The 25925-nt window shown below is 44.9% G+C and overlaps 1 protein-coding gene across 2 annotated transcripts in view; it reads left to right on the top strand.

Moving 5' to 3' along the window:
* LOC115087953 (nucleophosmin-like) overlaps nucleotides 1-25925 on the top strand; it is a 210587-nt gene that overhangs the window by 74372 nt on the left and 110290 nt on the right. For both annotated transcript variants that reach the window (XM_029595739.1, XM_029595729.1), the window contains exon 6: nucleotides 3190-3242. In XM_029595739.1, coding sequence (XP_029451599.1) covers nucleotides 3190-3242 — 53 coding nt within the window. The remainder of the gene's footprint in view (nucleotides 1-3189; nucleotides 3243-25925) is intronic.

The raw sequence follows: 25925 nt of genomic DNA, 5'->3' as shown, positions 1-25925 counted from the left end.
TTGCGCGTGCAAGTCTCTGCCCTAGGTTTCCTCTTAGGCACCATCGAGGGTCATATGGTGGCCTCTCACCCAGATATTGTCCATTTCCTCAAGGGCGCCAAGCATTTGAAGCCGCCCGTCCGGGCCACTTGTCTTCATGGAGTCTTAATTTAGTTCTTCTGGCTCTCTGCGAAGCACCTTTTGAACCTCTCCGTCAGGCTACCCTCAAGTACTTGACACTCAAGACCGTTTTTCTGGTTTCTATTTGCTCCGCCAGAAGGGTGTCGGAAATTCAAGCGTTGTCCTGTCGAGAACCTTTCCTGCAGTTCTCGGATTCGGGAGTTTCCCTCAAGACCGTACCTTCTTTCTTGCCTAAGGTTGTTTCTTCCTTTCATGTCAATCAGTTGGTGGAGTTTCCTGCATTTTTTCCTGAGGATATAGCGGGTCCACTTGGGGGTGACTTACGCTGCCTTGATGTAAAATGCGTTTTACTGCGCTATCTCCAAGTTACCAATGACTTCCGGATCTCCGATCATCTCTTTGTTCTGTGGAGTGGTCCCAATAGGGGCAACCAAGCTTCTAAGACTACGATTGCTCGGTGGTTGAAGGAGGCGGTTTCCTCAGCCTATCTCTGCCAAGGCAGGGAGGTTCCAGAGGGCCTAAAGGCTCACTCCTTGCGTTCTCAGGCTACTTCTTGGGCGGAGAGTCAATCGGTCTCTCTGCAGGAAATATGCAGGGCAGCTACGTGGAAATCCCTGCATACCTTTGCTAGCCATTACCGCCTCGACGTACAGGCGCCAGTGATCGGTTCCTTCGGTTGGCAGGTTCTTCGAGCGGGACTGTCTTGGTCCAACCCTTTTTAGGGAAGCTTTGGTACATCCCATGGTCTGGACTGATCTGGGTATGTACAGGGAAAGGAAAATTAGTTCTTACCTGTTAATTTTCGTTCCTGTAGTACTACGGATCAGTCCAGACACCCTCCCATGTTTTCCTCGGTCTGTCCGCTCGAACTCTTTTCTGTTTTCTCCTTCTTATAGAAGTATCTCTGCATGGCTCTCGGATTCTCATTGAAGGCACTGGAAGCATCTCTTACGATGATCAGGGGTAGTCATGCAAGAGTGTTTAGTCACACGGTTTATTCAATTGTTCTCTGGTTGGATTGTTCAACAATTTTATTAGTTATCTTGTTACTTGCTTGACCTTATGCCTTTTGCTGCTTTGACAATGGTTATACTGAAGGGCTGCAGGGTAGGCTCTGTCCTGATATAGGATACCATTTCAGTTTTGGTCTGTCTCCATCTGCTGGACAGGAGGCTCAACCCATGGTTTGGACTGATCCGTGGTACTACAGGAACGAAAATTAACAGGTAAGAGCTAATTTTCCTTTATTTTCATAAAGTGCCTTATTTGGGAATACAGAAAATAATTTTTGGCCTCAGCTATTAGTTTATCACCCAATTCTTCAAAACTCTTCACATCTTTCCAATCCCAGAGATGTTCCATCAAATATAATCCCTGATCAGACCATTTTTGATAATATTTCAGATCATGCCCTGGTGCAAAATCTTTATAATGGTATAAAGAAGAACTATTAAGTAAGCTTTCTGATCCATTAACATGGTGCATCAGCGAGTCCATAAACGCAGAGTATGTAGCGTAGTAGGTGGGACTGTGTTCAGTGGTCTTCAAGTTCTTCTGGGTTGCCATATCATTGCTGAAGGTGGCATATCTCATACTAAATTTTGCTCCAACCGTACCCACAATTTTTAAATCTCTCTTCCTGTGCCAGTCTTATCAGGACTCTTAATTATGAAGCTACATAGTACCAAGTAATGTTTGGTGTTCCCAAGCCATCTTTCAGTTTTGATTGGTACATAACCTGTCATGCCACTCTGGTGGGGGGGGGGGGGGTGTCTCTTTTTCCAGATTAAAAAAAAAAAAAATCCATCTCTTCCAAAGTTTCAGTAAGGCATTAGGGATCGAGATCGGTAAAGTTTTTGATAAATATAAAAATGGAGGCAGAACATTCATTTTTATCATGACTATGTGCCTCGGTACAGTGTATTCTGCCTTGGTACTATGTAAGCCTAACCTCTACTCCCAGTGCACAATGTATCCCTTCCTGGTTGTTTCCACTCCATCCAACACCGGCCCTCCCTATCACTAGATCCCTGGTATTTTATCCCTTCCCCCTGGGATCCCGATTCATCATGAGGTGTGTAGAGTTGCTTATTATTCATTGAGTTGTTCAGACCAGGGAAAATCACTGATGTTTATAAGCGTTGGAGCTTTGCTTGTGAATAGAACATGTGATGAGCCTCCCACCCAACCATACTCAATAGTACAGTTGCCCGTAGCCATGAGACAAGGGCCTGTCTTCAGGATACTGCAGTTAAAGCAGAGTGTATGTACTATAACAATATTTGATACACTGGGGTAGCAGGACATGTTTGCAATGCAACACGTACTGTTTGTAAAGCTTATGAAGACCGCACTGCTCGTGCTGTAAAAACAGAACCGGCCTTCATGCATTCATTTATACCTTCCTGGGAAATTTAATTAATCAAAAATAGATATATTGGAGCTATTTTTTATTTATTTTTGTTTTAAGAGACTTTTTTTGAAAAATCATGTTGAAACTAGAAAAGTCAGCAATGTGGTAGAAGATCTGGTTACAAAAGGAGGGTATACCAAATGCTCTTATTAGAGAGGATAATTGGGGACTAATGGAGAGAGAGAAGGTAGCAAAAATTTGGCTGGGAGTTTAGTACACACTCAGAAAGATGGGCGTGCTGTTAAGAGTAGCACGTGTTCTAAAATCAGATATATAAATATATATATATATATAGCATTGACCCTGCATCTATCGGGAGCAAAGGGTGTTTACTCAAACAATATTGCACATATGTATTGTAATCCACCTTGAGACCAACTTTGGGAAAAAGCTAAATATCAAATGCTCATAAATAAATAATAAAATAATATTCTGGATCCATATTAACTGTACTTTAAAAGCCACTGAGCATATAAAAAGCGTGGATGCATCCTTACAATTACAGCACGTAAAATAACTTAAAACTAAACATGGTATATGTGCTAAAATCACAACATTACTCAAGTCACTCTGTTTCACCTATTTGTAGTTTTGTGTTCACAGCATCACCTTATAGCATGAATTGACGTTGCACTGGTTTCTTTCTCTTTATACAGAAAAAGTTGAAGTTTGAGGAGGACGACGAGGATGAATCGGATGAATATGAAGAGTAGGAGTTTTTCTCTTTTTTAAATTTTGTTATTTGCCTCTTGATGTCGCCTTGCACTTCTGTCCACTCCTGGGATTGGGTGGCAGGGTCTTGCTCCTTTTGTGTGCTTATTGTGTGCAGTGAGTTATTCCCAGCTTCAGTAGGACTTAATGTTTGCAAGGGAAAGGTGGTCCTGCTGAGCCTGGAACCAGCGCATTCTTTTTTTTTTCTCCCCATATCTCCATTGAGTTGAAGGAGAATTTTGTAGTAATAGTATGTGGGAGTGGGGGGAGGGTGGTGAATCAGACTCTGGTCTTTGAGGACCACAACCTATGATCTTTTAAAATGCATAAACTGGTCATAAACTAGAGTTATGGCATATAAATAAATCTCGTGATTGTACATGACAGCTATTCAGAAGACCAAATTGGTTTGCTGCTCTCAGGGACCAGAAACCTCTGGAGGCTCATGGTGCACATACATCCCATTAATTTTCTCCAAGCACAAGCAGGATGTTAGTCCTCACACATGAGTGACATCATCAGATGGAGCTCAGCACGGAAAACTTCTGTCAAAGTTTCTAGAACTTTGACAGACACACTGAGCATGCCCAGCATGTCACTATCCATGCGTCTACATGGGGTCCCTCTTCAGTCTTTCTTTTTCTACGACGCTGAAGCTTCACAGCTGTGGCGCTCACACTCTTTCTGTGTGGAAAACTAATCTTCCGGTTCTTCCCGAGTCCAGTCAGGTTTCTCTGCGCTTTTCGGGGTTTTCTCAGGCACTGCAGTAAGTTTTTGTCGTAGTTTGTGGTCGATTACCGACAGTGCCGCCTCCTGGTGGCCGCCGGGCTCTCACCTCGTGCCAGGTTCTTTTTCCCATGGTGTCATCCAGTTCTGCCGTTGCCCCCAGTGCCCCCGGACTGTGTCCATCACGGACCCTCACGAGATCAGTGTTTTGTGGCTGGGGGGCATTGCATGATGTCCATGGCTGCAATCTTTGTGCTCAGATGACCCCCAAAGGATCCAATGGGCTAGGGGACTGTATTTCTTTCTGCTAAGCACAAGCGGGACTGCAACTTGAAGGCTCATTGTGTTTGAGCCATGTCAGCTTTGGTAGCTCACTCGTGTACAGTACCCGTACACGAGATCTGCAAGGTGGCGACCTGGAGTTCCCTCCATACCTTCACCTCTCATTATTTATTGTTTGGACAAAGATGGGTGACGTGACAGTCATTTCGTTGAGTCAGTCCTCCGTAATCTTTTTCAACCATAAAAACCCAGCTCTTCCTGCCTCGGGCCCCTTATTCGGGTGCATGCTTTCTCCCAGTTTTATAGCAGCACTAGGTGTTGTGCACGTTTGCACCTGTTAAGTGCTGCCTGTCTTATGTTTGGGAGCAGCTTGTAGTTATGTGTTCACCCATGTACTTCTAATCCCTGACACCATCTCCAAATCTCTGGCTGACATTATTAACTGTTCTTTATCCCAGGGAATCTATCCAGACGATCTTAAACTGGCTTCCATCAAACCACTCCTAAAGAAACCAAACTTGGATCCTAAAGATCCCAACAGCTTCTGCCCGATCTCCAACCTCCCATTCATAGCCAAGGTCATGGAAAAATTAGTTAACACACAACTATCGGACTACATCGAAGATCACAAAATTCTTTTCCCTACTCAATATGGATTCCGAAAAGCATTAAGTACTGAATCCCTACTCATTTCCCTGACAGACTACCTCATCATGGGCCTCGATAAAGGTCATGCCTTCTTATTGATCCTCTTGGACCTCTCGGCAGCATTTGACACCGTTAACCACTCCATCCTCCTAAATCAGCTGGCGAACATCAGCATAACAGGAACTGCACTGGCCTGGTTCAAAACATTCCTTGGGAACAGAGGCTACAAGGTTAAAATCCACAATAAAGAATCTCACCTTTATGTTTCCTCCCTAGGAGTTCCTCAGGGCTCCTACCTGTCCCCCCGCTCTTCAACATTTACCTTCTTCCACTTTGCCAGTTGTTAACCAAACTGAACCTAAAACACTTCTTATATGCCGACGATGTCCAGACCGTGATCCCCCTTAAAGAATCCATCAAAAAAACACTTGAATTTTGGGAAAATTGCCTTCAAGAAATCAACTGCCTCCTCACCAGCTTAAACTTAATACTAAATTCTTCAAAAAGCGAACTCCTTATATCCCCGGAAAACAGTAATATCACTATGAATCCACCAGCCAACTTTCACATTTCCCAAGCAAGAGACTTAGGAGTTATTATTGATAATCGGCTAAACCTAAAATCATTTATTAACCAAACAACTAAGGGCTGTTTTCATAAACTACATGTCCTAAAAAGAATAAAAACACTCTTTCACTTTCATGATTACAGAACAGTTCTGCAAGCAATAATCTTCTCTAAGATAGACTACTATAACTCTATCTTATTAGGTCTCCCCTCGTCTCACACCAAACCTCTTCAGATGGTCCAAAACACGGCAGCCAGAATATTGACAAATACGAGGAGAAGAGACCACATATCTCCCATCCTCAAAGGCCTACACTGGTTGCCAATTCACTACAGAATCATACATAAGTCCATTACCACTATCTACAAAGCCATCCATCACCATGCTCCACTCAACCTACAAATCCCACTCAAAAAACATACCTCCTCCAGACCCATCAGAGAGGCTTACAGAGAATCACTATATGTACCACATACCAAAACCTCTCAACATATAACCTTTAGAGACCAGTCCTTCTCCACAGCAGGACCGTCGCTATGGAACTCCATCCCACCGGATCTGCAACAGGAACCTTGCCTTCTAACATTCAGAAAAAGGCTTAAGACGTGGTTGTTTAAGCAAGCCTTTCCAGACCCCCAACTGAACCTTAAGTCACCGACAACCACAGTCAGACATTCTTAGAACATTGTAAACAATTGCTCTTTCTGTTAAATTCCTCTCGCCTTTTCTTCTGCTCCCAGTTTTGAACATCCCTGTTTTATTGTAACTTCAGTGTTTCTCCGCACCTGTTATAGTTTTATTGTATCTTCATTTTGCACCCCGTTAAACATAAACCAGCATGATGTGATCCCTATCGTGAATGCCAGTATAGAAAAACACTAAATAAATAAATAAAATAAATGTATGAGGACTACCATCCTGCTTGTCCTTGGAGAAAGCAGAATTGCTTACCTGTAACAGGTGTTCTCCAAGGACAGCTGGATATTAGCCCACACGAAATCCACCCGCCACCCCGTGGAGTTGGGTTTCTTTCAGTTTATTATTTTATTTTTCGTGAATTCTATATTATAAGACTGAAGAGGGACTCGGCATGCACACGTGGACGTGCTGGACTTGTTCAGTGTGTCTGTTTCTAGAAACTTTGACAAACGTTTTCCGTGCCAGGCTCCATCTGATGATGTCACCCATGAGTGAGGACTAGAAATTTGACAAAAGTTTTCCATGCTGGTCTCTATCTGATGATGTCACCCCTGAGTGAGGTCTAGCATCCTGCTGTCCTTGTTGCTTACCTGTCCTGGACTTCTTATTGGTTGGCTTGAAGCATAAAATTGTCAGTGTTGCCTTTTCCCAAAGATACACCATTTGAGGCACTTTGCATTCTTCTGCAGGGACAGGAAAACTACTGTCTTTGGACTGCTCGGAAAGGGTCTGTGGAACGGGATGAACAGCTCTATGTAAGGAGACAGGAGCACCCCAGGCATTGACTGTGCCAGCATATTCTGCTCTCTTGCTCCCCCTACTTTTTTTTTTTTTACCAAATTGTAGGGAGGCCTTCTTTCCTGCCTCATGGTTTGCCTGTTTAATTTTTCTAAGGGTTTGCCTCCATATTTTATACCTGTTCTCTTTATAATCCATCTGTTGCAGCTTTGACTAGGGTTATAGGCTATATCATTTAGATCAGTGGTTCTCAACCTTTTTTCTGTCGGGACACACCTGACAGATGGTTCTCACATGCATGACACACTGACCCATGATAGTCACAGGGCTAGATGTAAAAGTACAGTTTGCATCCACGGGAATCCCCCTGACCCACAATAATGGATGTAAAGCAGAATTATGACATTCCCCATACAACTCACCCTACAAAAAAGATATTCTGGTTCTGGTGTCATCTCAGTAACAACAACTCAAACTCCTTCTACTTCCAGGCTGAATAGCCCTACTTATGAAAAGATATCAGTTTACCACCAATGCATGTCCTCTTGAGAAAACACAACAAATAAGACTGATACAAACGCTTACATGCTAGTAAAATATCTCATCTCGGTAACGGACACAGAACTGACCTAACATACTCCCAGGAATATAGTTCCCTAAGTAACTCTTATACTCCCTACTCGCACATACATATATATCTCTTGTATTTTTATTGTATAGTTCTATTTATTACAATTATATCTCCTGTATATTTGTTTTCCACATTATTCTACTGTTCTTTGTAAGGGGCTTTGCCCATAAGTTATTAGTTGTATGTAAACCGATACGATGTGCAAACGGCTATTGGTATATAAGAAACCTCAAATAAATAAATAAATAAATAAGGATCTGTAGTAATGCACTTAAACTAATTTGCACACAGTAACACCTGTATTATGGAATGCACTCAAACAGGAGCAACCCTATCTATGAAAAGGCAACACCACAAATATTAAATCAGGCCCTAAAAACCAATACACCTCTTATTAGGAAAACAGAACTAGCAAGCAGCTATAGATCCCCACACAAAAATAATTGTAAAACTATATTAATAAGCAGAATAAATGTTTCAAAACAGCTATGAACAGAATAACATCCAACAATTAAAAACTCATAAAAACTATTAAACATTCTCCAAACACCAATAAAATATTTTAAAAAAGCAGACATCACATAATATTAAATAATTAAAATGCAGTCAATCAAGAAAAATAAACTTTAAAAGCCACCTTTACTTACTCCCTCCAGCAGCTCTCCTACTCCCCTTCCATGCAGGCCGTAGCACACACCTGAAGCAGTAGAAGCTAAGCTCTATACTCATGGTCCTCTTCCTTAGTGCCCATGTCTCTCACACACACACCATACCAGTCATGCCCCCATGACCAGTTTCTGTCTCTCACACACTAATCATCTCCCAAACAGTCTTTGACACACACACACACCAGTCACCTTCCTGAACAGTTTCTCTCATGCCATACACTCACACAGGCTTCCCACTCCCGTGTTCTGCTTACATATATGGACTTCTCACTCTCACAATCACTTTCTCTGTCACACACACACACACACACACACACACACACACACACACCAGTCTCTCACTCCCATGCTTGTTCTCTCCACATGCACAGGCTTCTCATTCCCATAATCACTTTCTTTCTCTCTCACACACAAACACACACCAGTCACCTGATCTCTCTCATGCATACACACAGGCTTCCCCCTCCCATGTTCTCTTTCAAATATACAGGCTTCTCCCTCCCATGCTGTGTCTCACACACACCAGTCTCTCTCTCATTTCCATGCTCGCTCTCCACGTGCACAGGCTTCTCATTCCCTGAATCACATTCTTTCTCTCACATTCACACACACCAGTCTCTTTCTCTCACACACACCATCACCTTACCAACCAGTCTATCTCTCTCTCATGCATGCACACACACAGGCTTCCCACTCCCATGCTCTCTCTCACATAATCAGGCTTCTCACTCCCATGCTTTCTTTCACACAACACATGGGGATTCTTACGCCCATGCTTTCTCACATACCCAGATTTCTCACTTCCATGCTTTTTCTCTCTCTCACACACACACACACACACACACCAGTCACCTCCCTGACTAATGTCTCACACTCTCACATACACATCAGTCATCTCCCTGAGCAGTCACTTTCATTGTCTCTCACATATACACACACATCAGCTCTCTGACCAGTTTCTCTCAATCACAAACATGCTCTCAATCACACACTGGCTGGCTGCTTCTCTCTCTTTCTCTCACTCACTTCCTCTTCCCCCCCCCCCCCAAGCCCAAATGGTAGCTGCAGCAGCCTCCTCCTCCAGCCCCCGCAGGCCAAGAAAGAAGAATCCCATCGGCCGCGGGAGGCTCATGCTGCTGTCTCCCGATTACCGGCTGCTTCGTTTGCTCAGGGGCCGCTGCTGCTGCCGCCGCTGCTATTTTTCCACACGGCACGGCTCTTTCTCCTTCCCACCCACCAGTATCACTTCCTGTTCCAGATCGGGGGGGGGGGGGGGTTGTGCGCGGGAAGAAGAAAAGGCCAGCCGCAGGTTCTTCTACCACTGCTGCCGTTCCCACTGGGCTTGAACGTACTGATAGCCCGGTGGCAACAGCAGCAGGGAAGGAAGAGCAGTGGGGGAGACCGGGAGCACACGACACACCTGCCGGTGCTTGGCGACACACTGGTGTGTCGCGACACACCGGTTGAGAAGTGCTGATTTAGATATTGATTCACATGCACCTGGAGCAAGCCAGTAGGGGGATTCCTTTCCTCTCAGGGTCTGTGATCACTGCATTCAGATCTTCCTCAGAACCCTGCTGGCCTGCCTCAGGAATTGGGTTTGAAAATGAGCTGGGTTCTCCTGTATGATAGTGTGGAGTGCTGCTGCTGAGACCTTTGCACTTTAACTTGCATAGGATGGAGTCAGGAAGCTTAGGAGAAATAAAAAGTTAAATTAACAGATTGGTAAAATCTTCTGATGATGGGTTGTATTTATTGTACCCTAAAGGAAAACAAATCTGAAAGCAAGCTTAGATTGAGTAGTGTAGCATAACAGTTATATAACATATTTATTTAAACAGACTCATCTGCAACTTCCAGCAATTCATTCAGTGCAGAAATAATGCCTTATCGCCTCCTCTGACACCCACTCAGGGTTATCCCTGTGAGTGTGAGGGGGCTGGCATGTTTACTTCCACAGCTGGCTCTTATTGTCTCGCTCTGGTGGCATCACAAATTTGTCCTTAAAGGAGTTGGCCTGGGGGATACTGGCTCTCCCGCATGCAGGAGATGGCAAGGACTGATGGCTCCCATCACTGTGGCAGTCCGTGTTTTCGGTGGGACTAGCCACCATTTTGTTAAAGTTTGTGGCTCGCATCCATTCCACAGATCTGCATCTTTTGCTATTGGGGCCCCAGGGCCCTCTGATTTTTACTCCTTGAGGGGACCTCTTAGCCTACTTGGAGTCTTCCTTCCTACCACAAAATTGTGGTAGTATGCACCAGACCTTCGGTTCTGGCAGAGGCCTGGTGAGGAAGGGTTCTTCAGGGTTTCCTGGTCTAGGGATATCTCCAAATTCCCCACTGCATGGTGACTGGGTCCAAGTCGTCAGGGTCTTAGCTCCTCGGGTTTTTCCCCTGGGTTCAGAAGAGGAGCAGGAAATAGAACGTGATAGATTCCTGCCAAATATGGGGGAGATATCTCTTCTGTCTTCGGTTTTACCAAAAGGAGGTTCTGATGACATATATCTCCCAGGTTGTGATTCCTCTGAATGTCAGATTCAACAGGGAATGAGACTCCCATAGGAGATCCCATTCTTGAAGGGGATCAAGTGATGTCCTGTGGCTTTTTCCCCTCTGTGGGCGGTTAAATGTTTGGTGTTGGAATGGGAGTCCCTGGCTGGGGGCCTGAATGGAGGTGTATCCATAACTATGTTTTCTGTCAGCAGAGGACTGGGAGATTTATTTTGGTTCCCTAAGTGGATGCTCTGGTAACGACTGAATCCCACAAAACAGCTTTTTCAACTAAGAGTGATGGCTCTTTAAGATCCGAAGGACAGGAATGTTCAGTTCCTCTTAAAGTAGGCCTTTGGCCATCCATTTGTGGAGGATATGTGACTCTGGCTTTATTTCATTGAATGTAGTACTCCTGGAGAGTCTTGGAGGCAGCTTGTTTAGTTTTTGAGGCTGCCTCTTTTTCTGATTCACTGTATGATCTTGTCACATTTTTGTCTTGCTAGGTGGTTTTCTTATTGCAGTGGGGAGGTTGTTGCTGCATAATTGAGTGGCAGATACAGTGTCTATAGCCCATCTCAGCAAGTCTGCCTTCAAGGGGAGCAAGAGTTTCTGTTGAAGTTAGTTTCTCCAAGATTCTTTTTCAGTCTCAAGGTCCCTGAGAATTTTTATTTATTTAATAGAATAGAATAGAATAGAGTGTGTTCGGTCTTCAGGCCTGGTAGAAATTGTCCCTTTCCTAGAGCTCAGAGGCCCAGGACTGTCATTGCTTTGGCTACCTTGTCTGTCAGAGGCTTGAATATTATGCAGAATGGTTATTCCATACATTTCTTTTCAATGCCCTTATAGCATGGCCTTCATATCAAATGCAAAGGGGTTGGAGGTAGAGGCTACTTTGGAGAGGTTTCAATGTCTGGAAGCCATAGTTCCATGACGGTTGAAGGTCAGAGCCAGGATTATATTCTGTTTTGTGGTTTTAAAGTCTTATGGCTCTTTTGTTGTATCATAGACCTTAAAGGGTGCCAGCAGATACTTTCCGATTCCTTGCGTCCCTATGGAGTGTCTTGATCCATCATCGTAGTTAAATGATCTTCATTGACAAAGCATGAATTAGTCATTACTTGTGTTTGTCATCAAACTGTGCTGATACTGACCCAGAGCTCAGAAAAGACTTCTCTGAGCATGCGCGGGAGTTACCGCATGCACACGCGTCCTCGTGAGCCCCTTAGTCTTTGTCTGAGCTACTACACAAATATTTCTTAGTCTCTCTGAGAAATTTTCTGCTGTTTGGGGCCTATTGTTCTTATCTGTCTTATTACCGTATCTTTCGCTTCATAAGACGCACTTTGTTTCCCCCAAAAGTGGGGAGAAAACGTCTGTGCGTCTTATGGAGCGAATGTAGCATCTCTCCCTCTCACGCGCCGTCCCCTTCCTCCTCCCCCCAACTCAGCTCAATCAGCACACGGCACAGGTCAAATGCACACCGCCCCCACGGCCCTCTGGTGTGTCTGGATAGATGCGAGGGAGATGGCCCGCGCCGACCATGGGCCCTGATGCTGTGTGTCGTCCTCCGCCGGCGGAGCTCGAGCTCCCTGCCGGTCTGCTGCTCCTGGGGCGCACCCCGGCGTAAGGGCCGGCACGGCACAGGCGAGACATCAGCCGCCCGAACCACGTGGGCTATGGAGGTCCCTCCAGTTCAGAAGGCTGGCATTTGACCTGCGCTGCGCCGGCCTTCGCAGCAAGATGCACTCCGGGAACACCAGACCGGCAGGGAGCTGTTTGAATCAGAGAGGCCTCCGTAGCGCACGCGGTTCTAACAGCTGATGTCTGACCTGCCCACGCCAATCTTCACAGTGAGATGCACCCCGGGGAACGGCAGACCAGCGGGGAGCTTGGGCTCTGCCGGCGGAGGATGATACATGGCATTGGGGTTTGTGGTTGGTGCAGGCCATTTCCTTCTCATTTGTTTGGATGTATTAGAGGGTCATGGGGGTGGTATACTGCCTGGGATGACACAGACCTTTGCTTTTTTAGTTCTTTGTGTGGTTCAGTGATTTCTGTTAAAATGTTTCTTGCATATGAAGCAATGTGGCTTTTCAGAACTGATTAGCAGTTTGACAGCTGAAATTAATGAAAAGCAAATAGAATTACTGCCTGTGCTGATTAAGTGGCTACCTGTTGAAATATTAGGAGCAAATTGCTTTCCTAATCAATGTAATATAGCCCTGACTATTTATTATTGAACTTTGGAGCAGTCATGAAAGTTTAAAATAACTGGTGTGAGAGAGCTGTGTGAATGAGGGAGAGAGACTGAGTGTGTGATTGTCTGTGGGTATGTGTATATGTGAGGGAGAGCCAGTGAGTTGAGTGGGGGAGAGAGCTAGTGAGTGTGAAAGAGCCTATGTATGATTGTGAGGGAGAGAAAACCAGTGAGTGTGAGTACCTGTGTGGATGTTCTCTGCCTTACTATAAAAACCAAAATAAAAAAAATATCCCACGGACAGCCACCAGGGGGGAGCTCTGTACAGAGCCCATCATGGGGACAGAATTTTTTTTTTCTTATTTTCCTCCTCTAAATTCTAGGTGTGTCTTATGGTCAGGTGCGTCTTATAGTGCGAAAAATGCGGTACTTTAAAATTTTTCTGTCACTGCCTTGGCAGCTCCTCAAACAGACGTTTTAAGCATAAAAAAATAAATAAAGGAAGACGGAGAATGTAAGAAGTAAGATGTTGAAGAGCACGAAGAAGCCCAAGGCTAGAAAACCTGCATTAAGCAGCTTTACGGCTTGCATTTGTAAGCACCGGATATCCAGCACAGATATGCACCCCATCTGCTATTGCAGTTTAGAACTGGACCACAACTCCCTTCAACTGCTGCAGTTGTAGTTTAATGTTTCCTAGGGTGCAGTCTTACCATGTCTGAAAAATAGAGGCTCCAAGGAAGGCTCAGGCAGGTAAGAGCTCCAGGTTTTGGCGCAAAGCTGTTCCTCATTGAGAACTGAACATTGTCTGACTCCCGGTGCAATAAATCGAGGTGGGAAGTTCTCCCTCTCAATCCTGCAAATAGGTAAAGGTTCAGACCTGCCCCCTTTCCCACAGTGGAATCAATGTCTGGATCTGCTTCGAGTCAGGGATTGTGTGGTGCAGAAATCAGTAGTACCAGAGGATGTGCCAAGAAGATTGTCAAAGTGGCATGAGAGAAGGTCTCTCTTGGGGGCTATACCGCTCAGAGCTAAATAAGAGATCAGCTCCATTGGTGCAGGGCTCCACCGGAGCAGTGCCATCCTTAATGCTGAGATGGGACTTAGCATTATTGGCACAGATGACATCTTCGTTCATGACATGCAGGATTCCCATGGTGCTGAGCCATTTGTGTGCCGTGTCCTTGGCACAGATCTTGCAGTCAAACTTGGCACTGCAGATCATGGTGCCATCAGTGGTGTTGGAGCAGAACACTTTGGTGCATGTGTCCAAAAGTTCTTCAGTAACTATTGGTATAGAAGGAACTACTAGTGTCATTTATGGAGCGGGGTGCTAGTCGATGGGAGTTATTGATGCAACAGGCATAGAGCACCTCAGAGCCAACAGGGGATGCTTCCACAGCACCAAGTTTTTCAGCTTTACCAGTGGCCCTGAGTGGGGTTGAACCATGCTGGGTTTCTGAAGAGGATGTCTCTGCTCCAACTCCTGTTCAGGTCCCTCAATCAGTGGAACATTAGTTACTGGAGCTAATGAAGAATTTTTGTCTCCTTAAACACTGAAGACCGAAGAGGGAGATTAGAACGTCTCTTGTCCAAATTGAGGACATTTTCCCACATAGTGAGGCTGTTTCAAGTACTGTGTTGGGGCATTCCTCATTACAAGGGCTTCCAGCATTGGGAGTAAGTCCTCACCATGAGGTGATAGATCCTCCTCCTCTTCCTCCTTCAAGGAAGTATCTTCACAGATCTTAACATGAAATGGGCTCCGTCCATTCTTGGGTTCTGCTGAGCCAGCATATGTCTCCGCTTCAGCTTATGCCTTCATCATTTGGGTCATGGCTTTAGTGTTCTCCCATGTTCAGGAGATGAGGATTTCACAGGGATTCCATCTAATCCCCCTCTAGATTTGCCACAGCATACCTCCCCTATGGATGATCTCTGCTACTCCAGGTTCTTGGAAAGAAAAGGACCTGAGAACAGATATCTTTGAGCTCCTTCAGTTCCTTCAACCCCTAGTGGATTCTGCGGCTACCCTGGTTCGCAAGCTTCTCTAGGATCTGAAGATGAGATATAGCAGATGCCCAACTCATACTTTTCAGTAGCCTGGGAAATGAACTTGAAATGTAGAGTGCAAGCGGCCCTGGGTTTTGGAGTGATCCAATTGATGCACCACTCTGTCATGGTAGAATTGTAGTTGAAGCGTGCTAAGGGCACTCATGACCATTTCAATATGCCTCCAGTGAATGACCAAAGATGGATGTATTTTGGAAGGTGGTGCCTGCAGGGTTCCTCAAAGGAAGCAGGCTGTTGACCAGCTTACCAGCACAAGACAGAGGTGTATGAAGCAGCTCCCACTCCTGCATCCTACAACAAACATTTCTTTTGAGCCTACTCTGCTGCCTCTTTATTAGCTTCTCAGCTTCCTGCAGCGAAAATAAATGCGCTGGCAGAAGAGAATGCCAGCACATGCTGCATGAGCTCAGGATGTAGCCCAATTTGCACACAAGTTTTTTCCACACAATGAGAAAAATAGCTCAACTGGGCATAAACAGCCCGATCTGGCAATCCTTCTAATGAGGTTTGGGCTAGTCCCCATTAGAGCTGGTAATGTACAACCAATGATAGCTGAAGGCATAGACTTCCTGGGTAGTCGCAGTACAGATTTGTAACTACATAACAGGGAAGTATGCATTCTAAGCCTCACTTTGTAACGTATTGCATGTTAATTTGTTTAGTTCTAGCTGCTTGAAACTGCAGAGCACAGCAAAGGTTGTTACCTGCCTGTCAATTCAAGGATTTAAAGGAAAAGGAGGTCTTACTGTGGAAACAAAAAGGTCTTGGTGCAAAATAAGACATCTCAACAGGCTACTTTGGCATTCTGTCTTTTTTAAATTTTGTCTCAAAAGTTACTTTATAAAACTGAGAGATGTGTACCATCTATTGTGCCCTCTGTGTCATTTCCATATTGTGCCCTCTGTGTCATTTTCAGCTTGCCTCTGTTTGGTTTAATGGTCTGTTTTGCCAGTATCGCTGCAAATTAGAAAGGGATTGTTAAGATCAGCTTTTCCTCTTCCTGTTTGTGACCTCATCAGAAATCCTTTTGACCTGCATCTGATGTCATAGAGTGGAGAGGAGAACACAGCTGACAGCATGCCATTTTCCTGACGTGGCAGCTGAGCGTGTGGAAAGGTAATGTTTAATTAGTAAACTGAGCAGGTGAGAGCTGCAGATTCGAAAGTTGGCATATGCCACTCAGCGCCTCCATTCCAACAAAGTGACACTGAGAAAGTTTAAAGAGACACTAAGACTGTACCAGTGTGGATAAGTGCTGTGCTAGCTCTATAATCTTAGAGAGAGAAGAATGATAAATAAGGCCCTCTATATGCATTCTGACTGGAAACTGGTTATTTGGCAATGAAGCTTGAGTACCCCATATGATTCTTGACATTTTGTTAAACTAACTAAAATTGTAATAGAATTTGTAGAATTGCTGTTTCTTTGAGGAGATAGGTCTACCATTGTAATGACAGTTAAAGGTGCAAGAGTGACCAGAACCCTCGCAAGTAACATGGGGTCAGTTGGCAGGTCTGACATTATCAATAAGGCAAGTAGCTGGGAAGGGATGAGTAGAGAGAAAGGAACCAGAAGACCAGCACTGGAAGGGACAAGGTTTATAGCTGGCATTAAAGAGGTGAGAGTCTCCATGCTTACTTTTGCCTCAGCATTGCATTCCCCCTGGTGATTTTACCAGCATTTCGCAGAATAACCACGCACAGGAAACCCCAGTACCTCATTTTCATAAAGTGGCATTGTGAGTGGAGAAGGGTTGTCACTAAAATATGCAAACTGAAATACTGATAGATAACACATTGCATCAGGGTTTGTGTTTTCTCCTATGGAGCTTCTTTTGCCCTCTGTTCCTGTGTGATTGCTGTAATTAGTTATGGGTAGCACCATTTAAGTTAGAAGAACTTTACCGGACCATAGTTTGATAAGTGGGGATTGTATTCGTTTGGTATTCTAGATGGAAGCAAGAATTATTAATCATGGACTTTAAGTGCTGTCCTATCATGGCTTGCAAGCCTTCTGAATGTCTAGTTTGCATTTTAAGAGCTTTGCATGGTACACTTTAATGAAATCTTTACCATTTTCAGTGCCTGTTTTCCACACTATGCCACAGTTTCCGGTATGTTCAGGACCTCAGAGACCATCTAATCAATGTAATTTATTTATCTCATAGTACAGCTGGAAAAATCTTTTCAGCCATAAGAACACAAAAATGGCCCAGCATCTAGCCCAGCATCATGTCTCTAACCCAGACTCACTAATAGCCCCCAATAGATGAAACCAGAGTTCACCTAAGCACTCTTTGTAGGTATGTAAGAGTGTGAAGCAACTTGGCCTCCACCCAAACCCTAATATCTGTTGTCCATACCCTTTGTATGCAATCAATATTGCAAAAGTAAACAAGTGTCATTTAAAAATGTTACTGCTAAGCGATTCAATATGAAATTCTATAAACTGCTCCCCTGTTCTTCCCTGCAAGTAGCAAAGTTGGAACATAAGCACATAAGGCTTGCCATACTGGGACAGACCAAAGGTCATCAAGCCCAGTATCCTGTTTTTAACAGGGGCAAATCTAGATTACAAGTACCTGGCAAAATCCCAAGGGGTAGATAGATCCCATGCTGCTTCTCCCAGGGATAAGCAGTGGATTTCTGCTATTCTACCTTAATAATGCTTATGGACTTCTCCTCCAGGAACTTGTCCAAACCTTTTTTAAATGCAGCTGTACTAACAGCTTTCACCACATCCTCTGAGAACAACATCCAGAACTTAATTATGCGTTGAATAAAAAAATATGTTTGAAATGTATCACCTAGTAACTTCATTGTGTGTCCCCTAGTTTTTGTAATTTTTTGAAAGAGTAAACAACCAATTAACGTTTACTCATCCCCTCTACTCATTTTTTAGACCTCTGTCATATCTCTCCTCAGCCGTCTCTTCTCCAAGCTGAAGAGTCCTAACCTCTTTAGCCTTTCTTCATAGGGGAATTGTTCCATCCCCTTTATCATCCTGGTCTCCCTTTTCTGTACCTTTTCTAATTCTGCTATATCTTTTTTTTGAGATGTGGTGACCTGAACTGCACACAATACTCAAGATGAGGTCGCACTATGGAGTGATACAGAGGCATTATGGTATTAGTAAAGGAATGGAGACTAAAACAGAGAATAATTCCTAGCAATCTGTTTGCTTTCTTGACTGCTGCTGCACACCAAGCAGAAGATTTCAATGTATTATTAATAATGATAACTAGATCCTTTTCCTGAAAGGTATCACCTAATATGGAAACTTACATTTTGCAGCTATAATTTGGGTTACTGTTCCCTAAGGGCATTACTTTGCACTTATCCACATGAAATTTCATTTGCCATTTGCACACGCAGTCTCCCAGTTGACAGTTTCTCACAATCCTCTTGTCATTTAACAGCTTTGAATAATGTTGTGTCATTTGGCACATTTGATCACCTCACTCATTCCCAATTCCAGGTCATTTATAAATATATTAAAAAGCGAGACCACGTGATGTCGTAGTGAGTGAGGACGTGTTTCCCTCCCTCTCCGCTGTCCCGCTCTTCATTTCGGGCTAATTGCCTGCCCTAACCGCAAATCTGGAATCTCACCCGGAGCTTTCACTTCCCCTGCGGATTACCACCACCTTTAAGTAAGTTCTCAGCGTTGCCGATGGCTGCCCGCAATGCGGAAAGAGAGAGGGAGAAGGAGAAGACCTGGCCGACTGTTGCCGTGGTGGGGGAGGAGGAGCTGGGAATCACTGAGCCGCATCAGAGCGCTGCCCTAGCTGACATTAAAACAGCTGTTCAAGAAGCTTTGAGACCTGACCTGCAATCTATTTCGGCCCAGCTCTCTGAACTCTCTACTAAGATCGCCGGCTTTGAACCGCGGCTCACAGCCTTAGAGCAGCGCGTCTCAGATCAGCAAGATGGCCACTGGAAGCACGAGGAGACGCTGGCCAGCTTAAAGACACAGCTTGCAAAACAAGAAGACCGCATAGAGGACCTAGAAAACAGGTCCCGGCGGTCTAACCTTCGGTTCATCGGCCTCCTGGAGTCCATACCAGATCGGGACCTGGCACCTTTTTGTGGAGCAATGGTTGGCTCGAGATCTTCAGCTTCCCACTGCCTTGGGCCCACTGCGGGTAGAACGTACCCACCGCTTGGGTCCTCGGCGGGAAGATAACAGCCGGCAACACGTGGTTATAGCAAAGATTCTCAACTTCTCACATAAAAGTGAGATATTGCGTGCCCTGCTGTCGGGCAAGTCTCTCTCAAATGAAAACAGGAAAATCTTAGTATTCCAGGACCTTCCAATCTCTCTGCTAAGCATCGGGCCTTTGCCCCCATCTGTTCTAAACTTTACACACTGGGCTTCAAACCCGCCCTGATGTACCCAGCACGACTGCGGGTGACCACTGCGCAAAGCATACAGTGGCTGACTATGGTGGAGGCTGCACAACAATTTCTACAACAGGAAACTCAGTGCCCGGATGGTGCACAGGTGCAGCACTAATTCCACCAGTAGCCGGCAATGGACAGTGAATTGGTGCCCATCAGTTAAAAACAGCAGACTGTCAGTAATTGCCATGCAGGGGCAAAATGGGAGTCAGTTGCGCTGAGTACCTGGTTCCTGACGGAGGCCAATCCAGGTCACAGGCCTCAGGCTGATACCTGCACGCCAAGAAAGATCCCTTGCTCTGATGCAATTCCTAGCAGTGGACATTCCCTATGCAAATTTGAGAAAGCAGAGCATGGAAGTCTCCTTCAGGGGCGTATTCAAACCCCTTTTTGGAGCCTGGCTGCCCTGTCTGCATTGGACTCATCTTCTGATGACGATTTTCAATGGTGGGTTGTGTGTCGAATGAAGAGGCCTTTTTTCAGATATTTATTTATTTATTTAGTGATTTTTTTTATATACCGCGGCACACATGTGCTACCTGCTAACTTCATGGCATACCCTCTAGCCCCATCGCTGGGAACAGGGTCGCAGTCCTAGCCTTTTGACAGGTGGGGTGATGCTGGACAGCTATCTCTCTCTTATTGCCTCACGACCCTTCGACAGGCCTGCAGGGATGTAGCCCCTGAACTATGGTATTTGACTGATTGGAGCAGGCTAGAGGAGGATGGGCCTGAATGGGTACCTGTTCGTTTGGTAGTTTAACTTACCAATGTTTTCTCTGGTTGCTAAACATCATGGTAGACGGATGTTTAGAGGGGAGACGGAGGGAGAGGGGGTAGGGAGGGGAAACAGTTGGCATACGTGTTCTCCATTATTGTTAATGCTGTTGCGGTTGCTGGGGGAGGGATAGTGGGGGGTTGGGTGGGGGGCTGGGGGTGGGTTTGTCCTTCGAGACATATTTCACAATCCAAGAATTATCCTGATTTCTAGGGCTCAGCAGTTATGCTCTTACGTCCTTCCTTTACGAGACAGTGGACACTTAAGGTGGATGGGTGCCCTAGATGGGGGGGACTCCCACCAGGACATCGCACTTCGTGCTTTATTATTTCTTTATCCAGAATCGATTAAATTTAGGATGAATGGCTAATACCGGTTTGAGATAGTAGTCCTGGAACGTCTGTGGTATAAACTCCCCAATCAAAAGATCTAAAATACTGACTACACTGCAGAGGAAAAATACGGATGTTGCGTTTCTACAGGAAACACATTTAACTGACAGAGAGCACGTGAAATTATGCAGAACTTAGATGGGGGAGCCCCTTTATGCCTCTGCGACGACCAAGTCCGCTAGAGTGGCGATACTTATCGGTAAACATGTGCCAATCACAGTTTAGCAAACAATTAAGGACCCAGAGGGGCGCTATCTTATTCTCATCACAGACGTTCGTCAGCAGATGTACATATTTTGCAATATATATGCTCCGAATAACCCTGGGTTGAATTTCTTTTGAGGAGTCTACAGGTTGCTGGCCACCTATACAAACCAGGTCATTATTCTAGGGAGCAACCTTAATACGCTTCGCGACCCTCATTTAGATAAGGACCAGGCCTCAGGTGGGGGGACGCCCACCGTCGGACAACAGGGTTTTTTCCTGGAGCGATCTTTACAATTAGTGGATGCGTGGCACACTCTCCACCCCATGGAAAGGGAATACACTCGCATCACTCGGGCCCATAACACACAAACATGCTTAGACTATTTTCTAGTTAGTTGTCACCATTTCTCTGCAATACAAGAGGCCCATTTTGATGACCTCATTATCTCGGACCATGCCCCCGTGGGGATCACTCTTTCCGGCTTTCATACACGCCTCCCTGCATTCTTTTGGTGGTTCCCGTATTTCATGTCCGAGCACCGTCAGTTCACTGATTATCTTCAAGACCGATGGGCGGACTACGCCCACTTCAATCAGGAACATAGTGAAGATCTGTAACTGTTTTGGTACACAGCCAAAGCAGTTATTAGGGGGGATGTCATCTCCTATATGGCCAGACGACGGAAAATGAGAGACAAGCAAATATTAATTCTAAGCTCTAAGCTTCGACGGGCGAGGGCCGCCCTCTCAGGTGTTAACCTTTTAGATCTGCTCATTGAAGGAATTATTTCCTGATGCCCCTTTTTATATATCTTAGTTAACTAGACTCAAATATGATATAAATATGGTATAAAAAATTTGCAAGTAATTAAAAGTATATGAAAAAATGTTCCACTTATGGAACGTTGGTACCTAAAAGGTTAATTCCCAAATTAACAGAGATAATTTCCGATCCATACAGGGTGCCCTTAATACTCTGCTCCATCAGCGGGCTAAACAGAGTCTAGTATATTATCAGCACAAGTTGTTTCAATATGGCAATAAGCCAGGTAAACTTATGGCTAACCTCATAAAGTCTCATCAGGGAACAAGGTACATAACAGCGGTGAGGAGAGGGCTGGGTCAAGTCACCTCAGACACTACCGAAATTCTGAAAACTTTTCAAAGCTTTTATACTGACCTCTATAAAGCTGGGCCATGGGATTTGGAGTGTTGTGAAAGATTCCTTTCTACTCTCACTTTGCCCCGATTGACGAGGGAACACGTCACAGGGTTAAACGGGCCCATCACTGAAGATGAGGTGCAACAAACCATTCGAATGACCAAGCGTTTTAAAGCCCTCGGCCCGGACGGCTATATTGCCGAGTTTTACAAAGCCCTCATAGATTCAGTAACTATTCCATTGACTAAGACTCTCAATGCCCTTATTGTGAAAGGCTCTTTCCCGCCGCATACAAATCTGGCCCACATCACCCTTATCCCAAAACCAGGGAAAGACTCCATGGAAGCTGCGTCCTATAGGCATATTTGTCTTTTCAATCAGGACCAAAAATTATTAGCCAAGATACTTGCGGACCGTCTAGCCCCCCTACTCCCCACTTTGATACAGCCTGGTCAGGTGGGATTTGTCCGCCGCAGATATGCCCTTACTAACATCCGAAAAATATTGGTGCCAATGGCCTTGTGTCAGCGGACGGATACGCCCTATCTGGTGGTCAGCTTTGATGCGGAAAAGGCATTTGATAGGGTGGATTGGGCGTATCTGTCCCGGATACTTGAGCATATGGGGTTTGACGGTTACTTTCTTGATGCCATCAAACTTTTATACACTCACCCCGTAGCAAAGATCGTGGCCAATGGAGAGACATCAGAGGAATTTCGTGTGGGCAGGGGCACTAGACAAGGCTGTCCCCTTTCCCCCTTATTGTTTTTTACAATTAGAGCCTCTGTTGCTAGCTATACAAAGTCATCGGGCTGTGAAGGGAGTGCTGTTTCAGATAGTAACTTTCAAATATGCCACGTTGGCGGACGACATTTTAGTCTTCCTTATAGATCCCGCCTCATCACTTCCCCTGCTACTCAGACTCTTTGAGGAATTTGGCTCCTTTTCAGGGCTCAAGCTAAACAAGGATATATCGGAAGCCTTACCATTTCCAGCTGCAATGCGGGAGAGCTGGGATGGCCCCTTTCCTTTACTATGGGCCCAGGATAGTATCAAGTACTTACATAGAAACATAGAAATGACGGCAGAAGAAGACCAAACGGCCCATCCAGTCTGCCCAGCGAGCTTCACACATTTTTTCTCATACTTATCTGTTTCTCTTAGCTCTTTGGTTCTACTTAGGAGTAGTTCTCCCGTCCCAGCTCTCCCAGTTATACCAATTAAATGTTATTCGCCTTCTCTCCCACACACAAGAAAAGTTGAAGCTTTGGATGCCCCTACCCCTGTTGCTGAGTGGGAGGATAAATTTGTTCAAAATGACTATCTTCATTTCCATAAGGAAATGAAGATAGTCATATCCATGAAGAAGCCTTATGGTAACCCACACAGACCAACACCCCTCGATTGCGTCCTCTTTCCGCCTCACAAAGGAACTGTTATGCTAGAACTGCTCTCTCCAATCACTTGTCAAATCGACTCCACTATGTAAACTGTATATAATTTTACCATGTAAGCAATTGCTCTCTGCTTACCTGCACTGCTCTCCAGTTAGAAATTGTTAATCTATCCCTTTTCTTCTAACGGCCTTGTTCTACATTCTCTGTTTTAATGTAACTTTTGCTTTCTGTGTTAACTGGTTTTCCCCCTAGTTTATTGTAAACCGGTACGATAAGACCTGGTCTTGAGCATCGGTATATTAAAAGAATTTAAATAAATAAAATAAATAAATATCTTATCCAAATGGCTTTATATTTTCCAAAACATACCCATTGTTCTGAAGCATAAGGATTTGTATAATCTGGAGCGGTTCATGAGGCTGTTCCTGTGGAGAGGGAAAAGGGCGAGAATACCGCTTAGTTATCTAAAAATTAAGTGGGGATGGGGGGGCATGAGGGTCCTGGACCTCGGAGTGTATAGTGTGGCCAGCAATCTCTGGATAGTGCGGGATTGGGTGGAGCTGTGAATGGGGAGCTGTGAATGGGTGGATTTGGTAGCAGAGCAAACTCTTTTGGCCCCGCTTGATTTACACTATGTTTTGCAAATGGGCCCCTGGCATTTGCTGGTTTCTGGAGACAGTGGTCTGTTAACGGCTCCTGAACGACAAGCATGGTTGTCCCTTACCCGTTCTCTGGGCATTCCACGACTTTGTGCGTACCTGCTGCCCCTAAAGGGGAACCCAGAGTTTCTGCCCGGCTCCCAGTCACTGGGGTTTCAACAATGGGCTCTGAAGGGGGTCACACAACTGGGCCATGTCCTGAACACGCAAGGTAAACTGCTTCCGTGGACGGAATTAAAAGATATTTACGGTATGTCAGGTGTCCAAATATATTCGTATTTGCAACTTCAACATTATGTCAAATCCCTGCCCGCTGAGAGCGTGCAGGCTGCCATATTTCATAAGCTAGAAGAGTTCTTGTCCCTGGGTCAAAAACGCCCACCCTCCCTCTCCAGACATTATAAACAACTGAGTGTACAGAGTGGGCAAGATACCCTCCAATTACCTGGCGCTATGATTAAAGTGGGGTTCCACTCCCTGACGGCTGTGACATCCAACCTTTACTACCGTGAAATGCAATATAAATTCTTATGGCGAGCTTATGTTTCCACCACAGCAGCCTGTCGCTCTCAGGTAATGCCCTTGCCGCTGTGTGGGAAGTGTTATATACGGGAGGGGTCGTTGTTTCACTTGTTTTGGGACTGTCAATATATTAAGAAATTTTGGGTACAGGTGTTACAGTATTTAAACGATCTGATAGATATCTCTGTTCCACTCTTTCCCTGTGCCCTGTTATTTGATTATCTCCCTCTCAAAGCCGTACGGAATGTTCACACCCGCATAATTTTTCAAAAAGCGTGCTATGAGGGGGAAAAAGCAGATTTTACTACGGTAGAAAGAGAAGGCTCCACTTCTGGCAGTGGCGTAACCACTTTCATTGCCTGCTGCATATGGAATCCCTTACTTTGCGACTTTCTCCGTCACACAAGCGGAACTTTCTAAAGGTCTGGGAGCCCTATCTACAATCCCTGCCGCACAGAGCTTGAAGCTTGATACTTAACAATGTCTGACTTTCTCCACCTACTACTCGTGTCGGAAGAGCTAACTATTCTGCAGATTTCGGACTATTGACCATTGCTTTAGTTGTCTTGCCATTCTCGGAGGGGAGGGGGGAGGGAGGTATGTTCGAGGCGGGGAGGGGCCTGAGGGGGGGACCTTTAGCTTCTACTATGTTAGACTTAACCCGGTGGGGATTGCAGAGTTCCTAACCCACCGTGGACGTTGTAATTGTTTCTCTGAAATCAATAAAAAACATTTACACAATAAATATATTAAAAAGCTGTGATCCTAGAACAGATTCCTGAGGCACTCTATTATTCACCTTTCTCCATTGGGAAAATTAACCATGTCCCTACTCTCTCGTTTTCGATCTTTTAACCAGTTGGCAATCCACAATTGGACACTGCCCCCTAATGACTTTTTAATTTCCTAAGAAGTCTCTCAAGAGTATCATGAATTAGCTTACATGGACCAAGAACTTTCTGGTCCATACAATGTTTGTGGACATTTGTGACCTCTCTAGCTCATATGGACCAGTCCAATCCAGGTGAGTGATTGTCACAAATTACCTATCTTGTAAATATTGCTGCTCTCAGGATACTTACAGCTTGAATGATTAAAAAAAAATAAGATTTTTACCTTATAAAAAGTGGACCTTGCTACCCCCCTTGCCTCATATGTACTTTTGAGGTACTAAGCAGTACAGAGAGATGGTGTGGTTTTCTTATCAGAGAACACACCAGAAGTTTGCTGTTCCTGAAATAGATTTCCAGGGAATCCAGCAGATGGCATTGTTCTGGTGCCTATAGGTGAAGACTTGTAAAATATCAGAAGAGAATGCACTCCATTCTTGGACATGGATTCACGAAGGGCAAGAGAGAGCTTTAGGTGAAGTGAGAGAGAATCCCTGAGCTGGTTCACTGCTAAAAGTATGCCATGCTGCTGACTTTGCAAATTAGCTG

Source organism: Rhinatrema bivittatum, chromosome 1 (assembly GCF_901001135.1).
Source record: "Rhinatrema bivittatum chromosome 1, aRhiBiv1.1, whole genome shotgun sequence".
Classification (NCBI taxonomy): domain Eukaryota; kingdom Metazoa; phylum Chordata; class Amphibia; order Gymnophiona; family Rhinatrematidae; genus Rhinatrema; species Rhinatrema bivittatum.
Note: the sequence above shows the minus strand (reverse complement) of the source record. Positions and strands in the feature narration are given on the sequence as shown.